Here is a 23,306-nt window from a genome sequence, read left to right on the forward strand (position 1 = left end):
TCTTTAGTTATGTTAGGAACCTGGGTGGGAATTCCCAGATATGCTCAGAATTAGTCCAAAATGACAAAAAATACACTGATCCCACAGACATTGCCAACATCCTAGCTGACAGGTTCAGCGCAAACTTCCCCTCCCCACCAAAAGGGCAAATATCTATCCCAGCAGAGTGCTGCCCCCCCCGACATCTCAGATGCTCAGGTGGGAGCCGCCCTCTCCAAAGCAAAAAACACAGCATCAATGGGACCAGACGGTGTCCCAGGCTGCGTCCTACATGAACTCCAAGAAGAGCTAATCCCAAACATAAAACTACTGTTCAATCTCAGCCTTACTACAGGATATGTACCCAAAGAGTGGCGTACAGCAACAGTGGTCCCTCTACATAAAGGTGGTGCCTCAACGGACCCTGGAAACTATCGCCCCATAAGACTGACTAGCTTGGTCTGCAAAGCTATGGAAAGGATCATCATGGACCTCATAAATAAAGATATTGGGGACCTACAGACACTGGATCCTACCCAGTTTGGCTTTGTTAAGGGCAGATCCTGCCTTTTAAACCTGGTTGACTTCTTTGAAACAGTCACCAAGGCCATTGACGAAGGGAAGGTGGTCCACACAGCCTATCTGGACCTCGCAAAAGCCTTCGATACAATACCCCACTGGCATTATAGATAAGCTCACCAGCTTAAATATAAACCCCTATGTCACTAGATGGGTTGCAAACTGGCTCAAGGACAGAACCCACATGGTTAGAATTGCTGGAGCCATGTCAGACTCCAAACCAGTTACAAGTGGCGTCCCACAAGGCTCAGTCCTGGGACCTCTCTTGTTTGGTATATATTTCTCGGAGGTACAGGCCAACACGGAAGGACTGTGGCTGACCAAGTTCGCAGATGACTGCAAACTGGGCGCCATAATCGACTCTCCAGCCGACACAAGCATCCTCCAAAAGGGCCTCATAGAAACAGACAACTGGTGCCAGAGCCATGGCCTCAAGCTAAACGCCAAAAGTGTATAGTCATCCCTTTGGCAAAACAAAGTGCCCACAAATTACCACATAGGTGGTAATCCATTAAGTACAGAAGAAGTCATTAGGGACCTGGGGACCCAAGTTGATAGCAATCTCTCATTTGACAACCATGTGGCCAAAGTGGTTAGAAAAACATTTTATATAGCCCACCTAATCATGAAGGGATTCACATCTAGATTAGGGGAGGTCATCGTGCCTCTTTACTCATCCCTCATCAGGCCCATAATCGAGTACAATGCCCCTTTTGGGATGTACCTTACCAAACACCTGAAGCAACTGGAAAGACCCCAAAAGTACCTCACCAAGAGGATCAAAGGGCTCAAACAGATGCCATATGCTGCCCGGTTAAAGAAACTCCAGCTCTACTCAGTGGCATACCGCCTGCTCAGAGGTGACCTGTGCCTGACGTATAAGGCCATGTCCAACCCGGAATTAAGGGACATGCTGCACCTCAAAAATCCAAATCCCATCGAGCTACACGCTCGAGAGACTTGAACCTCAGCACTGAAATAAATAGGACATGCTGGAGGGACAGATTCATAACCCAGAGGCTCCCTTCACTATGGAATAAAATCCCAGTCCAGGTTAGGCAGAGTCCCTCATTGACTCTCTTCAAGAGGAATCTTGATGAGTGGATGGGAGATCATAGGTTTACCCCGGGTATCACTTCTGTGTCACTGTTAGACAGAGGCACAGTATACTAACCTCGAAAAAGGGCATAGCAAAATTAATTTAAAATGGGTGGCGAAAGCCAAACATACTCTGGCTAGGCTTATAAATGCCCTAGGGCAGATAGCCTAGTATGAACCTATGAACCTATAATGTCACTAGAATTGCAGTCCCAGTCTTCTTAATGTAAAAAAACACACATAAATTAACCAAAAGTGAAAAGGTAAATCAAACAACTAGCTACAGGTAATTACTTAGACGATTCTAAGGCAGTCAGGTTAGCAATGAGGAACACACACTTTAAGGTGACTTTAAAGAACACCAGCAGCAGCTAAACCTATGAAAAGCAAATACTTTACAGTGATGAAGACCAGAAAAAAATTAAATAAAACAATTTTTAAATGCAGCAGCAGTGTCCAGAAATACCTAAGAAAAGCGTAGCATTTTAATTTAAAGTACTTATCTTAGCCTGGATTATAACAAATGAAAGCCAAAAACTCTGAGAACACAGGCTTGGATGCTGGGCATTTGAGCTTTATGGAATTGAGCCAAGACCTGAGCAAACACACCACATTTATAGACGCAAAGAAAAGTGACTAAACCAACTAAAAAGCCCTCTGGTTGATGAAACAATCTCACCTGAAGCTCAAGGGTGTGCTTCCCAACTCAGGCAGACCAGGCTACCCTTTCTACTGCCACTAAAATGACAGCCCCAGTCTTCTCAATGTAAAAACACACTTTAGTTAGCCAAATATGAAAAGGTATCAGAAACAAATCAAGCAACCAGCTATAAGTATTTCTCACCTAAGCCCACCTATTTGTATCCCAACTTACACTGACGAAGCCACCTTTCTATTGCCACTAGAACTGCAGTCCCAGTCTTCTTAATGTAAAAAAACCACTCTAGTAAGTCAACAGCTAGCTACAAGTAATTACAGGGTGACTAAAAAGGCAGACAAGCCAGCAAAGGGAAACACACCCTTTTAGGCAATTTAAAAGCAAACTAACAGTCTAAAGGGAGGGCCTTCCCAGTTTTATCTGTCATCACCCAATAAGATGAGCAGTGAAGAAAAGACTGGGAGGAGCTTCTAATGTTGGCTATACAAATGATGAAACTGGAATGAGCTTCCTAGACAAGATTTACAGTAGGGATGGGCAGCTCAAAAGCCTCAATGTTTAAAAGCACAACAGGAAAAGGGTAGTTGGGTGGGAAACAAATTCAGAAGAGAGTAAAAACACCATAAAATGAGGGCCACTCATAAGTGATTTATACACCTGGGCACAACAGAGAAACCACTTGAAAAGCACAGAACACTACAAAACACTGCAACTATGCAATGTCCTCAGTTAATAGCTTTAGCTTCAAATTCAGAACAAATGCACACAAGAAACACAAAAGTGATTTAAATGCTAAGTACAGTATTGTAACTATAGTTTAACTGTACTTCCCTAAATGCAAAATGTAGTCCATATGTTTTGTTTCCAAGCATCCAACTGTCCCTAGATTAAGATGGCTGACTGTCTGTGTAAAGTACAGTAAACTCTCAGTTAACCGGCACCCGTGGGGATTGATAGATGCTGGATAAAAAGAAGTTATGTCTTACCATAATGTTCCATCTGTGTTGTAGATCTTCATTCATTCCTTACTGTTAGGACTTTGGTCCCGTCCTCGGAACCGACGCAGTCGTTACCAAGCTCATGACAGCCAAAAACTCTCAGCTAAGTCCTACCCACAATGCCCCTCTCTTGTCTCTTCAGATCGAGTTTGCCCACCCTTATACTATAAGGAGGTTAATAATAATAAAAGAAGGAGGCTCTGTCTGAGCAGGTAATCCAAAGTCCACCAGGAGTCCAGGCAAGAGGAAGGAGGACGGGAAGTAATGAATGAATGAAGATCTACAACAAAGATGGAACGTTATGGTAAGAAATAACTTCTTTATCTGATGTTGTAAATCTTCACTCACTCCTTACTGTTAGGACAGAGTCTCCAGCTACTTCTAGTCCTGAGTGGCCCGAAAGATGTTCCTGAGCACCATAGAACCAAAGGATGCTCTTCCCTGGAGGCCAAATCCAATTTGTAATGAGTGATAAAGGCATGTAGGCTTGCCCAAGTGGCTGCTGCGTAGATATTGTCCATAGAGGCTCTGAAATGAAAGGTCACTGAGGTTGCTATCGATCTAGTTGAGTGAGCCCTTATTTTGGAAGGCAAGGATATTTTGTTTTGCTGGTAGATGAAAGTAATGGCGTTTCTCAGCCAAGAAGATAGTCATTTTGGAAACAGGCTTACCCAGACCGGGACCTGCAAATGCTACAAACAACTGATCCGTCTTCCTAAGAGATTTTTTTCTGTCCAAGTAAAAACGAAGTTGCCTATGAACATCTCTTTCATTTCCCTGCTATAAAACCCACAGTTGCGCAGTTTTGTGCACCAGGCAGCGCTGGTTAGCTACAGTATAACTATTCCCGGCTCCACAAAGTCTACTCTTCAATTTTTTTCCTTTGGAACTAGACAAACTTTCAACTTAAGCACTCAAGCCATTCAATTCTCAGCCCGGCACTTGCTGAAAACTCACAGCAAGCACTAATAAACCTTAGCACTAGACCCCCCTATACTGCAGAGGACAAGGCTCTCTATTTGACCTTACCAGCCAATCAGTAAAACAGTTCACTGTACTTATCCAGGCATTTCCAAAGGGCAGTTTCAGGTGTACTCGTCGGTCCAACTGGTGAATCTGGGCATTTTGAGGCAATGTTACAACTGCCTCATGTACACAGACAACCCTCTTCTCCTATCACCAAACACTAATACATGTGAGAGATGCAATTATACAGCCAAACTGGAGGCTAAGCTCTCTCAACCCAAGACTGCACCAGACAGTCAAGAGGAGAAGAGAATTACTTGCATCACACCACCAGTCTCACACAGACCTATGATACCAGCACTGGCAAAAAACACACATAAATACAAGAAAACATACACGGAGGCTCTAAATAAAAATCTGCAAAAGCAACAGAGACCTCCAAAGCAGACATCCAAGCAACATCCACCCCCAACACAAACAATGAAACACATACTTCACAAAACCAGTGTGCCACACAATCACAGCCCTTGAGGCAAAATAACATACCCAACACACTTGTAATAGGTGAATCTATAGTCAGGCACACTGACGTCCCACTCACTAGGCTGAACAATGAGAAGGTTACTGTTAGCTGCCTGTCGGGTGCCTGCCACATAACACAAGCACTCAGGTCACTCCAGAACAAGTGCAAATACGACTCTGTCATTGTCCATGTTGGTGTGAATGACCTGAGCTGTACCTCCCTGAACTACATGAAAAGAGACATGACCACGTAGCCCAGGCCGGTATAAGCCTGACCCCGAGTACCATCCTGCCCTCACCAAGAATGATACCACGGTATAAAGAAAAAATTATCAATTTCAACAACTGGCTAAGCTTCTGGTGTCATTCAAAGGGGATCCAGTGTCTGTCAGCCTGAGATGACATGCTTGACAAGCCACGCTGCTTCGCTAGAGATGGCTTGCACCTGTCACCCTTAGGCTTTCGAATACTGGCCAAGGCTCTTGCCAGCCCCATAGTGCCTTTTTTAGGCAAGGCTGAAAAGACATACCCACTGCCATAAATAGCACAAATAACAAAAAACTGAGGGTAATGCTACTCAATGCCAGAAGTCTAAACCTCAAAATGAACACACTCGAGGTACTCCTCAGTATGGAGAAAATCGATATATGCGCAGTAACAGAAACCTGGTTTAAGGCTCCAGAGAGCACCCCAGCACTACCAGGCTACAACTCATACCACACATTTCGGCCACAAAACCTGGACCAAAATACAAAAGGCGGGGGCGTATCCATATTCATCAAGGATACACACACCTCCAGGTTAGTGGCACAGCATGATGCTTCAGAGATAATCCACGTGCAACTAACAACGGGCAAAACTGCAATACAAATTGTAGCTTGCTACAGATCCACCACCATGTCCCACGACCCCCATTCCGTATTTCTGGAAACACTGGGAAACATAAAGGTCCTACCAAACACCCTGATATTGGGTGATTTCAATTACCCAAACATTAACTGGGAGAATTACTCAAGTACTAACTCCCTTGCCCAACATTTCCTAGAATTTATAAACTCAAACGCCCTGGATCAACTGGTCAACACCCCCACCAGAGGTGACAACATATTGGACCTGGTCATCACCAACATGGGCGACCGGTGTTCCACACCAGAGGTCAACCCCTCACTGGTTAGATCCGGCCATAAACTAATCACTCTGGATATCAACATTCCACCTCAACCCCCGGTCAAAGAAACCACCGTGAAAAACTTTTCAAAAGCAAACGTCATGTTACTTAAGACCGAGGTGGAACATTTCAAAGCACCCATGCCAAAGGATAACTATGGCCAAGCTGCAAAATCCTTTACTAATGCACTCTACGGGCACCTACAAGAATACATGGATCCTTCTATCCCAAGCAACTCTTCCAAGAAAAGGAAACCAGTCTGGTGGACCCCTGCCATAAATAAGCTATACAATAGGAGGAGGAAACTAGTACAGAAAAGAGTAAAATCCCAAGAAGGGACGATATCTCTGATCAGTATCAGCAAGAAACTACGATCCCTCATAAAATCATCCAAGGCTAGCTTCGAAAGAAACATTGTCAAGGACTCCAAAGATAACCACAAAGCATTCTTTAGCTATGTCAAGAATCTAAGTGGCAATTCTCAGATCCGCTCGGAGTTAGTGCAGAATGACACAAAATACACTGAACTGACCGATATTGCCAACATCCTGGCAGACAAGTTCAGTGCAAACTTCACTCCCCTCACACCCCCAAAAGGGCCCATAACCATACCAGAGGAATGTAGTGCCCCTGAAATCACAGACACTCATGTTATAACAGCCCTCTCCAAAGCCAAAACACAGAATCAATGGGACCAGACAGTATCCCAGGCTGCGTCCTACATGAGCTCAAAGATGAACTAACCCCTCACCTAAACACACTGTTCAAACTCAGCCTCTCCACAGGCTACGTGCCCATAGAGTGGCACATAGCAACTGTTATTCCGCTCCACAAACGTGGAGCCACAACAGACCCCAGGAACTATCACCCTATAAAACCTGACTAGCTTGGTCTGCAAGGCTATGGAGCGCATCATCATGGATATCATAAACAGAGACATTGGGAACCTCCAAACACTGAACCCTACCCAGTTTGGCTTTGTTAAGGGCAGATAATGCCTCCTAAACCTGGTGGACTTCTTTGAGACAGTTACCAAAGCTATAGATGAGGGAAAGGTGGTACACACAGCCTACCTAGACCTCGCAAAGGCCTTCGACACCATTCCCCATTCAGGTATTACAGACAAGCTCACCAGCCTGAACATAAACCCCTACGTCATGAGATGGGTTGCCAACTGATGGCCTCTGCTGAAAATGGACATGTATCCAGCCAGACTAGCCCGGTCAACAAATGTAAAATAAAAAAAAATAAAATAAAAACTGGCTCATGGACAGAACTCACATGGTAAGAGTTGTGGGAGCTAGGTCTGACTCTAAACTGGTTACAAGTGGCATTCCCCAGGGTTCAGTCCTAGGACCCCTCCTGTTTGGCATATACGTCTCAGAGGTACAGGCAAGCACAGAGGACTATGGCTGACCAAGTTCGCAAACGACTTGAAACTAGTGGCTATAACTGACTCTCCGGCGGACACAGACATCCTCCAAAAGGGTCTCACTGAAACAGATACCTGGTGTCAAAACCATGGCCTCAAGCTAAATGCCAAAAAGTGCATAGTCATCCCCTTTAGAAAAAACAAAGTACCCGCAAACTACCACATAGGTGGTAGCCCCCTAAATACGGAAGAAGTAATAAGGGATCTGGGGACCCAAGTAGATAGCAACCTCTCCTTTGATAATCACATTGCCAAAGTAGTTAGAAAATCCTTCTATGTGGCCCACCTAATCACAAAAGGGTTTGCATCCAGATCAAAAGAGGTCATTGTGCCCCTCTACGCATCACTCATCAGACCCATCATAGAGTATAACGTTCCATTTCTGCAACAGCTGGAAAGACCACAAAAGTACCTCACCAAGAGGATCACTGGCCTCAAACAGATGCCCTATGCAGCTCGACTGAAGAAACTCCAGCTGTACTCGGTTGCATACCGCCTACTCAGAGGTGAACTCTGCCTGACATACAAGGCCATGTCCAACCCAGAATTGATGAACATGCTCCACCTAAAGAAAACCATATCCCCTCGAGCCACACAGTCTAGGGATCTAAACCTCACCACAACAATAAATAGGACATGCTGGAGGGATTGATTCCTGTCCCAGAGACTTCCCATGTTCTGGAACAAGATTCCAATCTACATTAGGCAGAGCTCCTCGCTAACCCACTTCAAGAGAAACCTTGACGAGTGGATGGGAAACAAAGTTTACCCCAGGGATCACTTCAATGGCTCTGCTGATCAGAGGCACAGGGAACTAATCTAGGGGGGTGGCAAAAGCCAACACATTCCGGCTAGGCTTAGAAATGCCTTCGGGCAGATAGCCTAGTACCTACCTAAGAACATCAAGGGTATGTAGAAGGTACACCCCTTTATTTGCATGATGGGGAAAGAAAATGTGTAAGTCAATAGATTGGTTGATGGAAAAAACAGAAATGACCTTGGGCAAAAAGAAAGGATTAATACAGAGAGAAACTCTATCCTTGTGGAAAATCAAATAGAGTCTCTTGACACTCAAGGCCTGCAACTCAGAAACTCTTCTTGCTGAGGTAAGAGCTACTAGCAGCAGGGTTTTCCAGGACAAAAATTTCATATTGCATGAATCTGAAAGCTCGAAAGGACTTGTTAACGAGTGAAGCACCAACGTCAAGTCCAATGGTTCTGTAAGGGGCTTGACAGGAGGTTTAATATGTAATACTCCTTTCATGAAGGTTTTGCACAGTCGGTGTGACATAACTGAAGAATTGTAGATTCCATTGTGAAAATTTGTAATAGCTGCTTAATGTACTGTAATCATCGATGCTGAAGCTCCAGCATGTAACAGGGTAGTGAGATATTCTAGGATATTTTGAATAGGCATAGAGAAGGGATCCATGTTTTGTTCTTTGGTCCATATACAGAACCTAGTCCATTTACTGAAATAAATGCTTCTGGTGGATGGTTTGTGTGAAGCCAGGAGGATCTCGCGAACAGGGGATGAAATATCAGGTAGCCTGGCCATCATCGGAAGTGGAGAAACCAAGCTGTGAGCTTGAGTCTGGGTGAATCAATCCCTGAGAGTGAGTCAGCAGTCCTTGGGATTGATCCAGGATCCATGGGCTGTGGATTAGGTGAGGCCACAGGAAAGGAAACCAGACTTGACAGGGCCAATAAGGGGCAATGAGGATCACTTTGCTCCTCAACCTTTCCGCTTTCTGTAGAAATTTTGGGATGAGAGGAAACGGGGGGAAAGGTATACAGTAGACTCGGGGGCCAATCATGCATCACAGCATCCCTCGGTGACTCCCCCTGGTGGGGGGGGGGGATCAGATCAAAGTAGCTTCTGCATTTGTTGTTTAGGGGTGAAGCAAACAGATTGCAGCATGGCCTGCCCCTGCGATGGAAGATTTGAGCCGCTATAATCGGGTTGAGGGACCACTTGTGAGGCATCAATATGTTCCTGCTCAGATTGTCTGCAATGAGATTGGAGCTCCCAAGAATGTGCATTGCTATGAGAAAGCGTTTGGAAGCCATCGCCAAATGCCATATTCTCATGGATTCCCAACACAGGGGGTAAGACCTGGTTCCACCTTGTTTGTTGATGTACCAGACGACTGACATGTTGTCCGACTGAATTGCAATGGTCCCGGAAGGAAGGGATGTGTGGAAAGCTTGCAATGCTAAGAGAACTGCCCTCAATTCCAGGACATTTATGTGCAAATTGGCCTCTATGGGGGACCAAGTGCCTTGGACCATCCTTCCCTGGAAATGCCCCCCCACCCTAACAGGGAAGTGTCTATGGTCCCCCTGGGCTGGGGGAGACAGAACGGTCGACACCAAAGATTTGTTTCTGGCTTCATCCACCATAACATTTCTTTCTTGCAAAGGTTTGTAAGGCATATCATGTGGTCCAGTGGGTTAAGATCGACCATTGTGATGAAAGGAGGCACTGTAATAGTCTCATGTGCAACCTCGCCAGGGGTACTAAGGTAATGGTTGCTGACATAGAGCCTAATCGTTGTAAGTACAAGGCGTGCTGGTACAAAGGTCTGTCAGAGGAGGACTTGAATCTGGTTTCATATTTTTGAAAGCCCGTGAGGAGGAAGGGAAGCTTGGCCAGATGTTGTGTCGAAGATCGCTCCAATGATTTCCAGTGTTCTTGTTGGAGACATGTTTGATTTACCCATACTGATTGTGATACCTAGAGAATGAGAGGGCTCCTGGTCGTGGCGGTGAGGAGCCAATCGTCTGGATATGGAAACACATGGAATCCTTGTAGTCGAAGATTAGCTACTATGACTGCCATACATTTGGTAAATACTCTGGGGGCTGTCGAGAGACCAAAGGGCAGTACCCTGAACTGGTAGTGACTGGCTCCCAGCCAGAAGCGAAGAAACCTCCGGAAGTGTCTGTCCATCTTTATGTGGTAATATGCATCCTGAAGGTCTATAGAGCACATCCAGTTGTCCTTCCCCAGAAAGGGGAGAATGGACTGTACCATGACCATCTGAAATTTTTGAGGTTTGATGAATCTGTTTAGTATGCTGAGATTCAGTATCGGTCTCCAGTCCCCTGTCTTTTTTGGTACTAAAAAAAACATAGAGTAAAACCCGGATCCTATATGGTCTGGTGGGACTGGTTGGATGACTCTTTCTTAGCAGCTTTTTGATTTCCAAGGCTGCGACTTCCCTCTGATGGGGTGGAACGTCGGGGATTTGTTTGACAGGTCTGGGAGTGAGATCGAATGGGATATGATAGCCTCTGGATATTATTCTCTGCATCCATGAATCCACTGTTATAAGTTGCCAGGGTTGTTACTGCAGAGAAAATCATCACCTGATGGTTTCCAGAGGAAAGCAATCGGGCCACTGCTCAGGAGCGCTGGAAGGGTCTGCCAGAGAACGAGTCCCTGGCGCCCTGGTTACATGAACCACCTATGCCCCCGAAAGGGATGTCTTCCAGATGAGTTGCCGCCTCTGGCCCGGGGGAAACAGTTGTCACGAGTGTCAAGATCCCTGGGACTTCTTAAACCACAGTTTTACTCCCCTCTGCTTCCCGGAGTAGGATCTCTGGGGGGAGGAAAAACATATGCCCTCGGCAGACGAGGTCTTTTCATCTTTCTCACTGGGTGACAGTGTGTCTCTTACATTTAGACCAAAGAGGGAAGATTCGTCGAAAGGCGCGTTGACAAAGGAAGATTTGAAAGGGTCCACGAAGTCACACAAATGCATCCAAGCATGCCGTCTCATGACTATGCCTGATGCGGATGCTCGAGCTGCCCCCTCGGTGGATTGAGAAATCAAATGCATCGAGTAGTTTGAGATGGATTCTAGGGTAGGTAGTTGTGAGGCAACAGTATCACGTACCTCCTCAGGCAGTACCCCCACGAAAGAGGCAGACATTTCTAAAATTAGGTTTCTTTGGAGGAGAGTAAAGTGTGCCAGGTAATTCAGGGACTGAATGGCAAAGGTTGGTGAAGCAAAGGTCTGCTTCCCCAGTCTGTCCAAAGCCCAAGACTCCCTGTTCAGGGAATGAACAGCGGAACTATCTTCTGCCAGTTGCCTCTTAGTGGCTGCCGCCACGACCATGGAATCTACTACCAGCTGCTTGGACCAGTTGGACTGGTCTTCAGATGTGGACAAAATTTTATCGGGACCCAGGGGGACAGGTTCTATTGTCCAGGGCCTTCCAGGCACGCTGCACGATAAGCCTAATGAGCTCATCTGCAGGTGGGGGTCACCCAGGAAGTAGATGGTCAAGCATGGAAATTCTGCAAGAACACAGATTCCTCCGAAGAAGGGTTGGAGGATTTCCAATCTCCCCTCTGTTTGAGGATCACGAGAATGTCTCCAAATGAGAAATCTTCTGGGGGAGACCGTGGGGACCCTTCTCCCTCATCGTAATCAGTGTCTTTGGTGATGGATTCCTCAGGGGAATCGAGATGCTTCCTCTTGCAAAGTTTCTTCCGAGGTGGCACCTCAGTGGGGTCTTCTGAGGACGACTCTGGAGCCCAAGATCTTAGAGTAAGGGGTTGGGAAAGCTGCATGCTAGAGGGGGGTTCTGGTTCCGATGCCAATGAATCCAAATGAAAGCCTGTAGAAGCGAGGACCCTCTCCATCACTTGAAATGCAGGCCCGAAGGAAGAGGGATGTGAGCCCAGAACCGAGAAGGACGATCTCGAAACCAGGCTCACACCCCGCCCCAACAAGCCCACCTCCGGGCGAGGAACTCTGAGAGGACCGGTAGCTGCCGGCGCCGGAATTGTAGATGGTGCCATAGACAAAAATGGCACTGAACTAGGAGTCACAGCGCAGACAGCCCAATAACTGCTCCAATGATGCGGCAGTTCCAAAGGAGCCGTGGTACCAAGAGTTATCGGAACAGACAGGGGAAGCCTCCACTGTCGGCGCCAGGATGGACATCGGTACCAAAATCTCTGAAACCTGGGAGGAGGTCAGAGGATAAACAGGTGAATATGGCGAGAAAGCTTCCATTCCAAGAGGGAGGGAAGACCTAGTCGGGGTTGGTAAGCATCTAGCTGCCAAAAGCTGGTCCAAAACCCTCACTACATCCTGTTCCGTGAGACTCCTGGTGGATCTGATGGATGCTGCCAATGGAGATTCAGGTCTTTCGATAAAAGGGCTAAATTGCTGCCCCAAAAAAGGGTCATAAGATGGGGAATACCTTGTTCTGGCAAGGTGCTCAATCTTTGGGACTACAGATGTCATCATAGGTGGAGCGGAGTAAGACATCGGTACCATGGCCGGGGATGGCACCGATGCTGGTACATGAGTAGTAGCCTCTGTGAAGATCAAGGTCAGCACCAAGGTAGAAGGCAGAGATGCCAGTGCTGAAGCTGTGTGCGCTGATGGCGCCAAAGTAGTCTGGTGTCTCCTCAGTTCCAAAGAGGACAGAGATGTCAGTACAGATTGACTCCATTTTTCTTTATGTTTTCCTTATTTCCTTACGTGTTTTAATATCTTTTGGATAAGGAGGTGGTGAGACCTGCGTCACAGAAAGAGCCTCCGAGAATGGTGTTTTCAACAGACCCTTTAATATGAGATTGTTTTTGTGTTCAGCTAACGTACGGTTGCTGAAGCCACAACAGATATCACACACGACACATTAATATGGCTAACGCCCAAACAATAAACACATCAGGCGTGACCGTCTGAGTTGGGCATCTTACACCCGCACTTATCACACTGCTTAAAACCAAGTTTAGTTTTATCAGACATCACGAAAACACTATATTACCAAAATCGCAAGAAAACAACAGCAGACTTATAGTAGTAAAAGAAAAAAATTTTTTTTTTAAACAGAAAGAAAGAGTATCAACAACGGTACTAAGAAATACTACAAGTGGTAAGGTAAAGAGCCTACCAAAGATAGGAGACAGGGACAGAACCAACGATGGTATGAAAGGAACTACCAAAGGTAGAGGGTAGGTTTTTGGTAAGAAAATATGAGAAATAAGGATGAGGAGAAAGGCTTAAAAGAAATAACTGACTACCAGGTAATTATACAGATAAACCACAAAAACACTACACTTAGCGTGAGAGAAAGGCTTGGCACATCTGTTGAGGAATGCGGAAAACGAGATCTGAAGATACTATGAGAGGAACATTGTGGGTAGGACTTACCTGAGAGTTTTTGGCTGGCACGAGCTTTGTAACAGCCATGTTGGTTCCGAGGACGGAACCAAAGTCCCAACAGTAAGGAATGAATGAAGATTTACATCAGATCTGTAGTTTCTGGTTGCTTGAAAGTTACTATTAAAACAGGCCTGACTAATACTGTACGCTATACTATTTGTTTGGTTTAATTTGTTCACAGGTTGGGGAGAGAGGGAATTTATTCCCATCTTCCTTTTCAAAACTCTAAAACGATAAAAAAGTAAGGTATGTTTCTCCAGGGGGAAAAACAGAAAGTGTAACACATGAAAATTGTACTGTATTGCGTCAATATGTTTTTATGTTTTTGCCGGTTGCTTGAGAGTGCCAGCTGCCTGAGTTCCGGTTAACTGACAGCTTACTGTAAATACCAAGGGAATAGGTTTAATTACCACAACCTCCAGTTACAACTCACACAGCTAGCCAAAAACAGGCTTTTTGTTTTAGGTTTGAAAAGTGACTACAACACAGAATTAGATAAGCAATGCTGATAATACACTTAAGAGCCCAGAAAAGTAACAATGGACACTGTCTGACAAGTGGCAAATGCAGAACTGGATGAGCAATGCTGATAATCCACTTAAGAGCTCAGAAAAACAAGATACTGTAAAACCCAAACCACGTTACAGCTGTAGCTTCACATTCAGCAGAGAGAGACAGAGTAAAATGCAATAAAATGACACCCCATTCAGAAAGTATTTAAATACCTATGCAAAGTTCAGAAACCACATGGTAAGCATCACTAACTACAATGTGCACTTGCCATAACAATCCAACTGATGGAAAAGAGAACATTTGTTTACTGGAAGTACAAGGTTGGCCACAGAAGACATTGCTGTTCTTTTAAGAACAGTGGCACTGTGGAATTAAATGCCAAGTGATGTAATCAAGCAGGAAGCAGTGATTACTGTTCTTTTAAGAACAGTGGCACTGTGGAATTAAATGCCAAGTGATGTAATCAAGCAGGAAGCAGTGAGTACTTTAGAAGGGAACAAGTCCTTATTCTATATTATAAAATGAAAGCTAGGAGTGGAGAAATTGCAGCATATGGCTGGCTGCATTACTACTGGCAAACAAGACGTAACAGTCATCCTTATTCACTGGCAGATTGGTGTGCTTAGCAAAGCTCAGTATTACTACAGTGGTTACATTAAAAAAAAAAAAAAAAGAGAGAAATAACTAACCTGATTGGCTCGTTCCAGATCTGTCATAATCATCTCAACTTCATCAGCCCTAATAAACAAAAAGTCATTAAGTTAAAGATACAACCTGATTCTAAAAACATCTAATTATATCTTCCTTTTTTATATAAACATTACCAATATTACTTACTCCAGTACAAATTCCATGAAAATGTTGGAAGGAAAAGTTATGTAACTTTAAAAACTGTGCAGTTCGATGGCACTTTATTTGATGACAAGCATTCTACACTGGCACAATACTTTCCAATAGATGACCGTCACATGCGTGTCATCAAGCTTTATCCTTGACAACAACTTCAAATAAAAATGAGCTAACTCAGACACCTAGGCAAAACTATCCATAAAATTATAATCTCCCCTTACATAAAACCTGCAATAATTTCATGAACTGAGTTAATTCATATTAACAGCATAATGAAGACAAGAAGCACATTCTTACCAGAGATAGAGCCCATAACACTTCAGGACATAGGCAGTCATCATTAAATGCAATCTTGGGTACTGACTAGCATTTATAAGGTATTGCATTGAGATGAAACGGCTAGGCTTAATATGACATCTGGGTTTATATCCTAGTAATCTCCTGTGACCTTATGTAAATAAATTAGTTTTCTCAAGAAATAGTTACTATTTTATTTTCAAACTCTAACTTAAATCCCTACGTCTCCACTGTAATACTTACAAATAACTGTTAAGTCAGTGTCTAGTATAAGATTAACAAACCTCAGGATGTAGTACAGGTCTTTGGTGTGTATGTTCTCAGTATGATGGGACAAATGCATTCTACCAACGAACTCTGCAAAGGTCTTAATGGATGCATGGCACTTATTCTAAGATAAAGCTGACAGAGAGACAATAAAACAAAAAGAAAACTGAGCGATAAACCCTGCAATAGAGAAAAAAGACTGAGCCAGGAGCTTAGATTACTAAGAAATACCCAAACTACTAAAATAGAGTGAAATGTAGATAAACATATATACTGCATAGACCCCACCTTCCCTCTTCAATACTCCATAAACAATCTGTTGTTAGAAAATTGTATAAAACAAATTTCCATCCAAATGAATAACATACAAAATACAAAGAATGAACATAATCACTGAAAGTTACAAAAATTACAATTGAAAGCACAACTATACCTCCCATATCTACTTCATAAAGCAAAGACTTTTAATTCACCAGTTTCCCACCACATGCAACAAAAGATGGCTAGCATTTTTTGGGAAAGATATTTCTCGCAGGCCACCACCTATATATAAGTACACTCAGGGATTAAAATATTCTCTAAAAGACTACCCACAATGAAAATTTTAAATATATTTAGTAATAAAAACTATTGAAAAATAGAGCAAGAAACCACACTGAGTCCAAAAATAACATAAATTTCTACCTTATTTTTGGACTCAGTGTGGTTTCTTGCTCTATTTTTCAATAGTTTTTAGGTTTTGTTTTCTGAATTGGTTTGGATATTTAGTAATAAATAATAAAAGAACATGAAAATACTAAATATCTATTTATAATAAACACCAGAGTTTCAATCACAGGAAATATTACAAATGAACACAGGTTGACAGGTTCACATAGTTATAGAAAAATAATACTTAACTAATCTCACTATATTTTCCTGACTGATCTAAAGAATTATTATTCCCTGGTTACTTACTAGAGCAAGGCAAGATGAAGTGAGTAAGAGATCCTTCTTTGTCAGGTTACAAAACAGAGTGCCCTGAGACTTCAGTCTCACCTAGTATTAAACATTATTTTTAGTGATGGATTACAGAAAGACATCACATACATCTGGTCATTTGACTTCAGGTTCCCATGCTTCCCCCCTTGGCTAGAAGCTGTCAGGATTTAGCACACATGTCAATAACACACACACACACACACACACACACACACAAACACACGCACACACGCACGCACAGCCTTACTAAGATCTGCTGCAGCTTCTGGAAGTCATAAAACAATTTCAAACCTCCACCCTTCCAGAATAGCAATTAGTTCACCCCAACGACAATGCAAAAGCTTCCTAGTACAGACTTTTTTTCTCTGGTCGCATTGAGAACTGTAAGATATAATCTTTATGGCCTAAGCCAGGTAATTTAATTTCAAACTATTTTCAAAGTTTGAGATTAACCTCTTCTCTTCCAGTATCCTGTGTTAAAAGATATACATTTAAACAGTCACAAAAATGCATGTATATTTATTTTTCTGTCTAACAGGGCACACTGATGGTACATTTTTAACACAAGCAGCTTTACAAATATGTTTCTCAACTCAAGCATTTGTAGAAATCATTTTGATATATGAAAGACATAATTCTTTACAAAATTCCAGCTAGCTGTGCTGGTATATGTTACCCATCCACTGCCCTACTTCTCCTAGCATAGCTGGCAATACCTCACATTGTCACACCATCACAACATCTTTTATTTCTTTTACAATGTTCAGTACTTCATTTATGGTTGATTTAATCTTACATTTCCAGTTTTGTCAAATTTTCAAATTGCTTTTTTGGAAGCTGACAACATTAAACCTAATAAGGCCTTACTTACTATGTCTCCAAACAATTCTAAACCTAGACACCAACTCGGTAGCATCATCTCCTCAGTGAATATCGGTTCCCCAACAAAATTCAGACAATTCCACACATTCTCATAAAGTACAGTTGTGTAAGTAAACTTTTCAAGCTTATCATAACAGTAAATGTTATACTACATCACTGTTGTAGTAGCCTAAGCTAAATGGGTCCTACCCCCGAGGATCATCCAGCTTTCAAAGCTAAATGACATCTTACAAAGAACTCCAGCTGTCAGGAGCACGAACACAACTCCATAAAAGGGCAACTGCAGAGCACAAATCTTCAGAATATTTTTTTACTCAGGAGGGATGCAAGAGCCCTGACAGAACAATGCTAGGAAACAAACCCAACAGTAAACTACGTATGAAAGGGTAAAACATCCACCCCCGGCAACAGAAAAGCAAAAAGGTGCCAGAAAGAGGCAGATGAGGCTACTACAACAGTCATCTATTATTATGGTAAGTTTACTTACACAACTGAACTATGTTCAGTCATAGATCACTGCTGCAGTAGCCTAAAGTAAATAAGCAGATTACCATAACTTAAAAGGCTAGTAACAGGAGGAGGACAATAAACTAAAGTCTCCAGGATCCCCTGGAGAATGGTCCTATCAGTCTTGTTCTGGAGCTTGAAAATTAATCCAGTTTGTAGCACTTTGTAAAAGTTTGCACAGAAGACCTACTTGTTGCTTCTAGAATACTTCTAGAGTCTACCCCTTTCCAGAAAGCCAACAAAGATGTTGAAGCCCTTGTGGAGTGAGCCTTAACCCTGCCTGAAAGTTGCTTATTATGGCGAGTGTAACAAAAAGCAATAGCATGAGACAACCACCTGCAAATGGCCTGCTTTTTCACTGGTCGTCCATTCCTCTTACCCTTGCAGGAGACAAACACCTGTTCAGCTTTCCTGAAGGCTTGAGTTTTGTCTCCATAGAATTTAAGCTGCCTACAAACATCCAGAGGGTGATGAATCCTTTCTACCTTATTGATGGGTTCAGGAAAGAAGACAGGAAGATGAATTGTCTGGCTTAAAGTAAACTCAGACCAGTTCTCAAAGAAAGCACGTCCTTGTGAAAAATTAAGTAGCTTTGACTCACCTTAAGTGCTTGCAACTCAGATACTCAAGTACAAAGCTAAGACACCAAGGAGGACTCACCTGTTTCCTAGATGGATGGATATGCAACACCCCTTTAAAAACTGTACAACTGGAGTATGATTACAAAAGGGGGGATCAAAGGTTAGACATGCAGAAATGGATGACAAATGCACCTTGACAGAAGGATAAGAAACGCCAGTGGATAGTAACTCACATAAATAATCAAGACCAGCAACAGTGGGCCTGAAGAGGGTTCCTGATTCTTGGACTGGCACCAACTAAAAACTAATTTCCACTTGCACATATACAACTTCCTAATAGCAGTTTTTTGTGTGTGTCCTTTAGTACCTGCTTCATGTCTTCAGGAAACGTGTCTAAAATGTACGGGAGCCTTAACAGTGTAGCTCTGAAATACTACTTCAAATCAGGTAATCCCAAACCTTGCTTTATTGGAAAGATCAACTTACCCCACTTGACTCTGGTCTTCTTATGAGCATATCTCCATGGCTCCAGACAATGGTATAACCACTAGGGTAGTTTACATGCACAAGACCGATGCACTTGACTCCCTACCTTACTCTTATATACAGTAAAAGTAAATCCAAATATCAATCCTTATATTATAAAATGGACTGTGTTTTGGTGAACAGGTAGAACATAACCCTGTAATTATTAACATCAGGCAGTCTGATTTACTACCTTTTCAACTTGATGAACCTCAGGGATCTATCTTGGAACCAAAATTGTTAAGATTGTATTTGTAATTTTACCAAAAATAAATAAATAAGCATTGCTGGATCTGAAAACTTGCTGATGACTTTTAAGGTCAGTTTTATGATCATGAACCATAATGCTGTTCTGATTATTAAAAATTACATGTTGGAAGTTAGCACGTGGAGTGACAATACTGGTCTGAAATTTAGTACATAGAAATGTTCAACAATGAATTTTGGCAAAACTAGTATTTGTCACTATACATACCTTTCATATGAACCAATGAAAGTGGTTGATGCTGTTAAGGACTTAGGTGTACTGATGACTATTAACTTCTCTTTTGTTAAGCATGTGATGTTAGAAGACTCAAAAGTTATGAGACAACTTGAAGCAATGATTGAGAATATTACTCAAGGTAGACGTTTAATAGTATTATATGCTACTTAAATTAGGCCATCTCTGGAATACAAGTAGAGTAATTTAAAGTCCTGAAAGTGTGCAACTAAATTTTGCCAAAATTAAGTTCTATAAAACACTTGAGTTACAAAGAAAGATGCACATTTTTAAACTTATACACTCTAAATTATCATTAGATAAGAAGTAAATTACTACTTGCCTACAGAACATTTCATGATCCCTATTAACAATTAACTCTGAATATTGGTTTATACCAGAGCGGAGTCCCTTTAAGGAATAATAGTTTAAATTTCATTTGGGGTAATTTCACACTAGATTAAGACAAAGTTACTCTTTACTATGAAACTTCAAAGTCTTTGGAACATGGAATAAAATCCCAGTTTAGATTAGATAGTTATATAAAATGAAAATGTTTAAAACACATCTTGATAACTGGGTTAGACACACGGTATATGTTCCTGATTTTATGAAATCAGTATTCCTAGGCAGTCTTCTGACAAGAACACTGTAATATAATTTATGAATATACAATATGTGTTACTTTAAAATATTCCTACATATTGTGGAGCCCTAACCCCAGTAATTCTATACGTAGAATAATTTTATCCCATTTAATCCAGGCAGTTTTTTCCTTCCATATAAACTTTTTAACTTAAGTGATCAAATCTTCTCATCACAATGATAAAAGGCTTGGCCCACATAGAGAACATATTACACTATGAATATTTTGACTGCCAACACAAACATTTTTTACTTGTGATTTTTACATTTAGCTTCCTCTCCCTTCTTAAGCCAGAAAACACAAAGGAACACAAAAGAGTAAATTGTAGCTTTTACTGGTGTATACGGTACCTCGGTTTATGCCTTCATGCACCATATGGCTCACATTTTTATACCACACTTAATTAAATAAATTAAAAACAATGAATACATGATGAGAATCAATTAACACATTCACAAAGTGCAAGGGTTTAAGTGAAAATACATCCAACCAAAAATCCCAATGCATATACTAAACTGATACTTTAAAAATTAAAACACATTTGGTTTATTATAATTACCTATACCTCATCTCACATTCATATTAATATCCAGGTTTAATCCCATGGGATATAAAGTGACAAAATTAATAATACATTTTGTCTACAACAATTCAACCTTAAGTTACTAACCATAGCAATATTAAAAGACATCACAGAAACATAAATATTACAGCACTCATTAGAAAATCTATTAATATCATTAATCTACTTTGGTCCTGTGATTCTAATGGGGCACCTAAAGTAGCTATCTACCACCCAGTTCTGAACATTCCTACCTCTAGAATAAGGAAAGTTAAGTTTAGAGGGTAACGGTTGTTTGAGCTGCTCATCTTGTAATATCATAGGCCAACATTTTTTAATTGCATTGTACAACTCCCTAGAACATGTACTATACTGCATAACAAAATATAAAGCATTATTGTAATTAATAAAGAACGTTGCTAATCTAGTATTCCACATCAGAGATCAGATCTTTCATATTAATTCCACAAGCATACTAATATGCACACATATATTCACTGCAGCCTCTCTAAATCCATTCATCCTCAACCCCCTTTTCCCATTTTGCACATGGGGTCAGGGTGTCACTTCCAGAGTGACAATCATCTCGAGCCAAGGTTTCCACCATGGAGTGGCTAGCTCTGCCAAGAAATGTCTCTCTAGATAAGTTAATTAAATAATTAGACTCTAGTAAAACGTTGTTCAAAAGGCTACAGCCCTGTGTGCTCATAGGAATTCAATGTATGGGCAATGCCCTTATTATATGTTCTCTACGATGGCTATTTTCTCATGTATAAATGTATTTCCATCTGTATAGGTTTTCTATACAGTTTACTCGCTACAGCCTTACAATCAACACCAGATAAACTCAGGTCTAAATGTTCAACAGATTCTGTAAGAAAGATTAAAACCAAATTTATCCAGAGCTCAACTCTGACAAAATTCTTAAAAAAAAAATTACATTTCCTTTTACAAAACCATTATCAATATACTAAACATTAAAAAAACACATTTTCAAAAAATTCAGTATTACAAAAATATTCATTTTCAAATATACCCCCAGCCAGTTTTGCATATGACAGCCCCAAACTCGTCTCCACTGCTGTTCTACATATTTGTCTATAAGTAACTTAACCAAAGGTAATGAAATTCTTATTTAAACAAAAACTAGTTAATCTGCACACATAAGCAGCTGATAGACAAGAATTAAAAAAAATAATTCAATGCTTCCAAACCCACAGTATGTTTAATACCAATATACCAAGAGTTCACATCAAGTGTGATCCAAAACTATTCACTTCTCCATTTCAAACCACTAATTTTTTTGGACCACTGCCATGGTGTCTTTAATATACGAACCTAGTTTTATCACACACCTTAAAAATAACTATTATACAACCAATCTTTTGTATTTAAAAAAAAAAAAAAAAAAAAAAAAAAAACTTGACATCCATTAACTATAGACCTCTCAGGGGATAAATAACATCTTTATCAACTTTGGGAAAGCAATAAAAAGTTGGCATCAAAAATTACTTGTTTAATAACATTTTGTTTGTTTATTAAAAAAAAATAATCTGAAACCTTTATAAATTAATTCTCTAAACTCTTAATACTAACAACAGAAGTTTTGACATCTTTCAATAAAATTTCATTTTTAGTTAAATTGTAAGACAAACCCCCGGATCTACTAAATCTTCTGTGCAGGACTAATCTAGTCCTGTACGGAAGCGGCCATTTAAGAGGAGGACGGCAGTGCCCCATGCATATTAATGAAGGCACGCTGCCTGAACTCCAAATGCTACACGGAGTATGGACGAGTGCAGGGGGTGTGTCTGAGAGCAGAGCTCTCAGAATAAACACGTCCCTGCAAAGAAGAACAGAAGCATGTGTAAATGAATGAGCGAGACAGCTCACAAGTTCAGCATATCCCCACCAACAGTCCCCATGTGTTTAACAGCAACAGTACAGTCAAATAAAAAGAAGAATCCCTATTATTGGTGTGTTGTAAAACACTGAGTACAGCTAACCGTATGTGTGCAGGTTTGCCCATCGCCTAGCTACGGTTAAAGCAGCTGAAACGGCTGAAGAGGATAACAAGGAATACATATATGCAAATGAAGCAGCACAGGAATAGTGGAGTGGTTAGAGCATCCGCCTAACGAACAGGCATTCCAGGTTCGAGTCCCACTGCAGCACAAATCATTTTCCAGGGTAAATCTGTATATGAACATAATTTTACATCGTTTTGCCATATAACCTACAGAATAACAATTAAATGTGAACTGGAGTACTGTATGAAATGTACATGTGAAGTGTTGGTGTCATACTGAATAAGGCACATGTACACAGGTCTAAGCACAAATAAGCAACCGTAAGCGTGTCCAAGTGCGCTTGCGCAAGGGTAAGCATTGCCCACACAGAGTAAGCAAAGTAGAAGCTAATGAGTGTAAGAAACTGCAACTGGAGGTTAGCAGTGCTTACCGTCGTGCAAACCCGCTTTCAACCACTGTAAAGTGCCTTAATCACTTTGGATCCAACGGCCAATGTTCTGCCCAGAAACAAAATAAAATGCCTCAGCAAGGCTCAAACCCAGGACCCTGTACACTATAGTCACAGTAGTTAACCACTAAGCTATCATAGCAATA

General features: G+C 41.7%; 1 protein-coding gene across 2 annotated transcripts in view; it reads right to left on the reverse strand.

Annotated features, from left to right (window-relative positions):
• CUX1 (cut like homeobox 1) overlaps positions 1-23,306 on the reverse strand; it is a 3,879,009-nt gene that overhangs the window by 2,032,925 nt on the left and 1,822,778 nt on the right. For both annotated transcript variants that reach the window (XM_044054027.1, XM_044054028.1), the window contains exon 9: positions 14,794-14,842. In XM_044054027.1, coding sequence (XP_043909962.1) covers positions 14,794-14,842 — 49 coding nt within the window. The remainder of the gene's footprint in view (positions 1-14,793; positions 14,843-23,306) is intronic.

This window comes from Protopterus annectens, chromosome 13.part0, assembly GCF_019279795.1.
Source record: "Protopterus annectens isolate FY-2018-M chromosome 13.part0, PAN1.0, whole genome shotgun sequence".
In the NCBI taxonomy this organism is placed as follows: Eukaryota; Metazoa; Chordata; order Ceratodontiformes; family Protopteridae; genus Protopterus; species Protopterus annectens.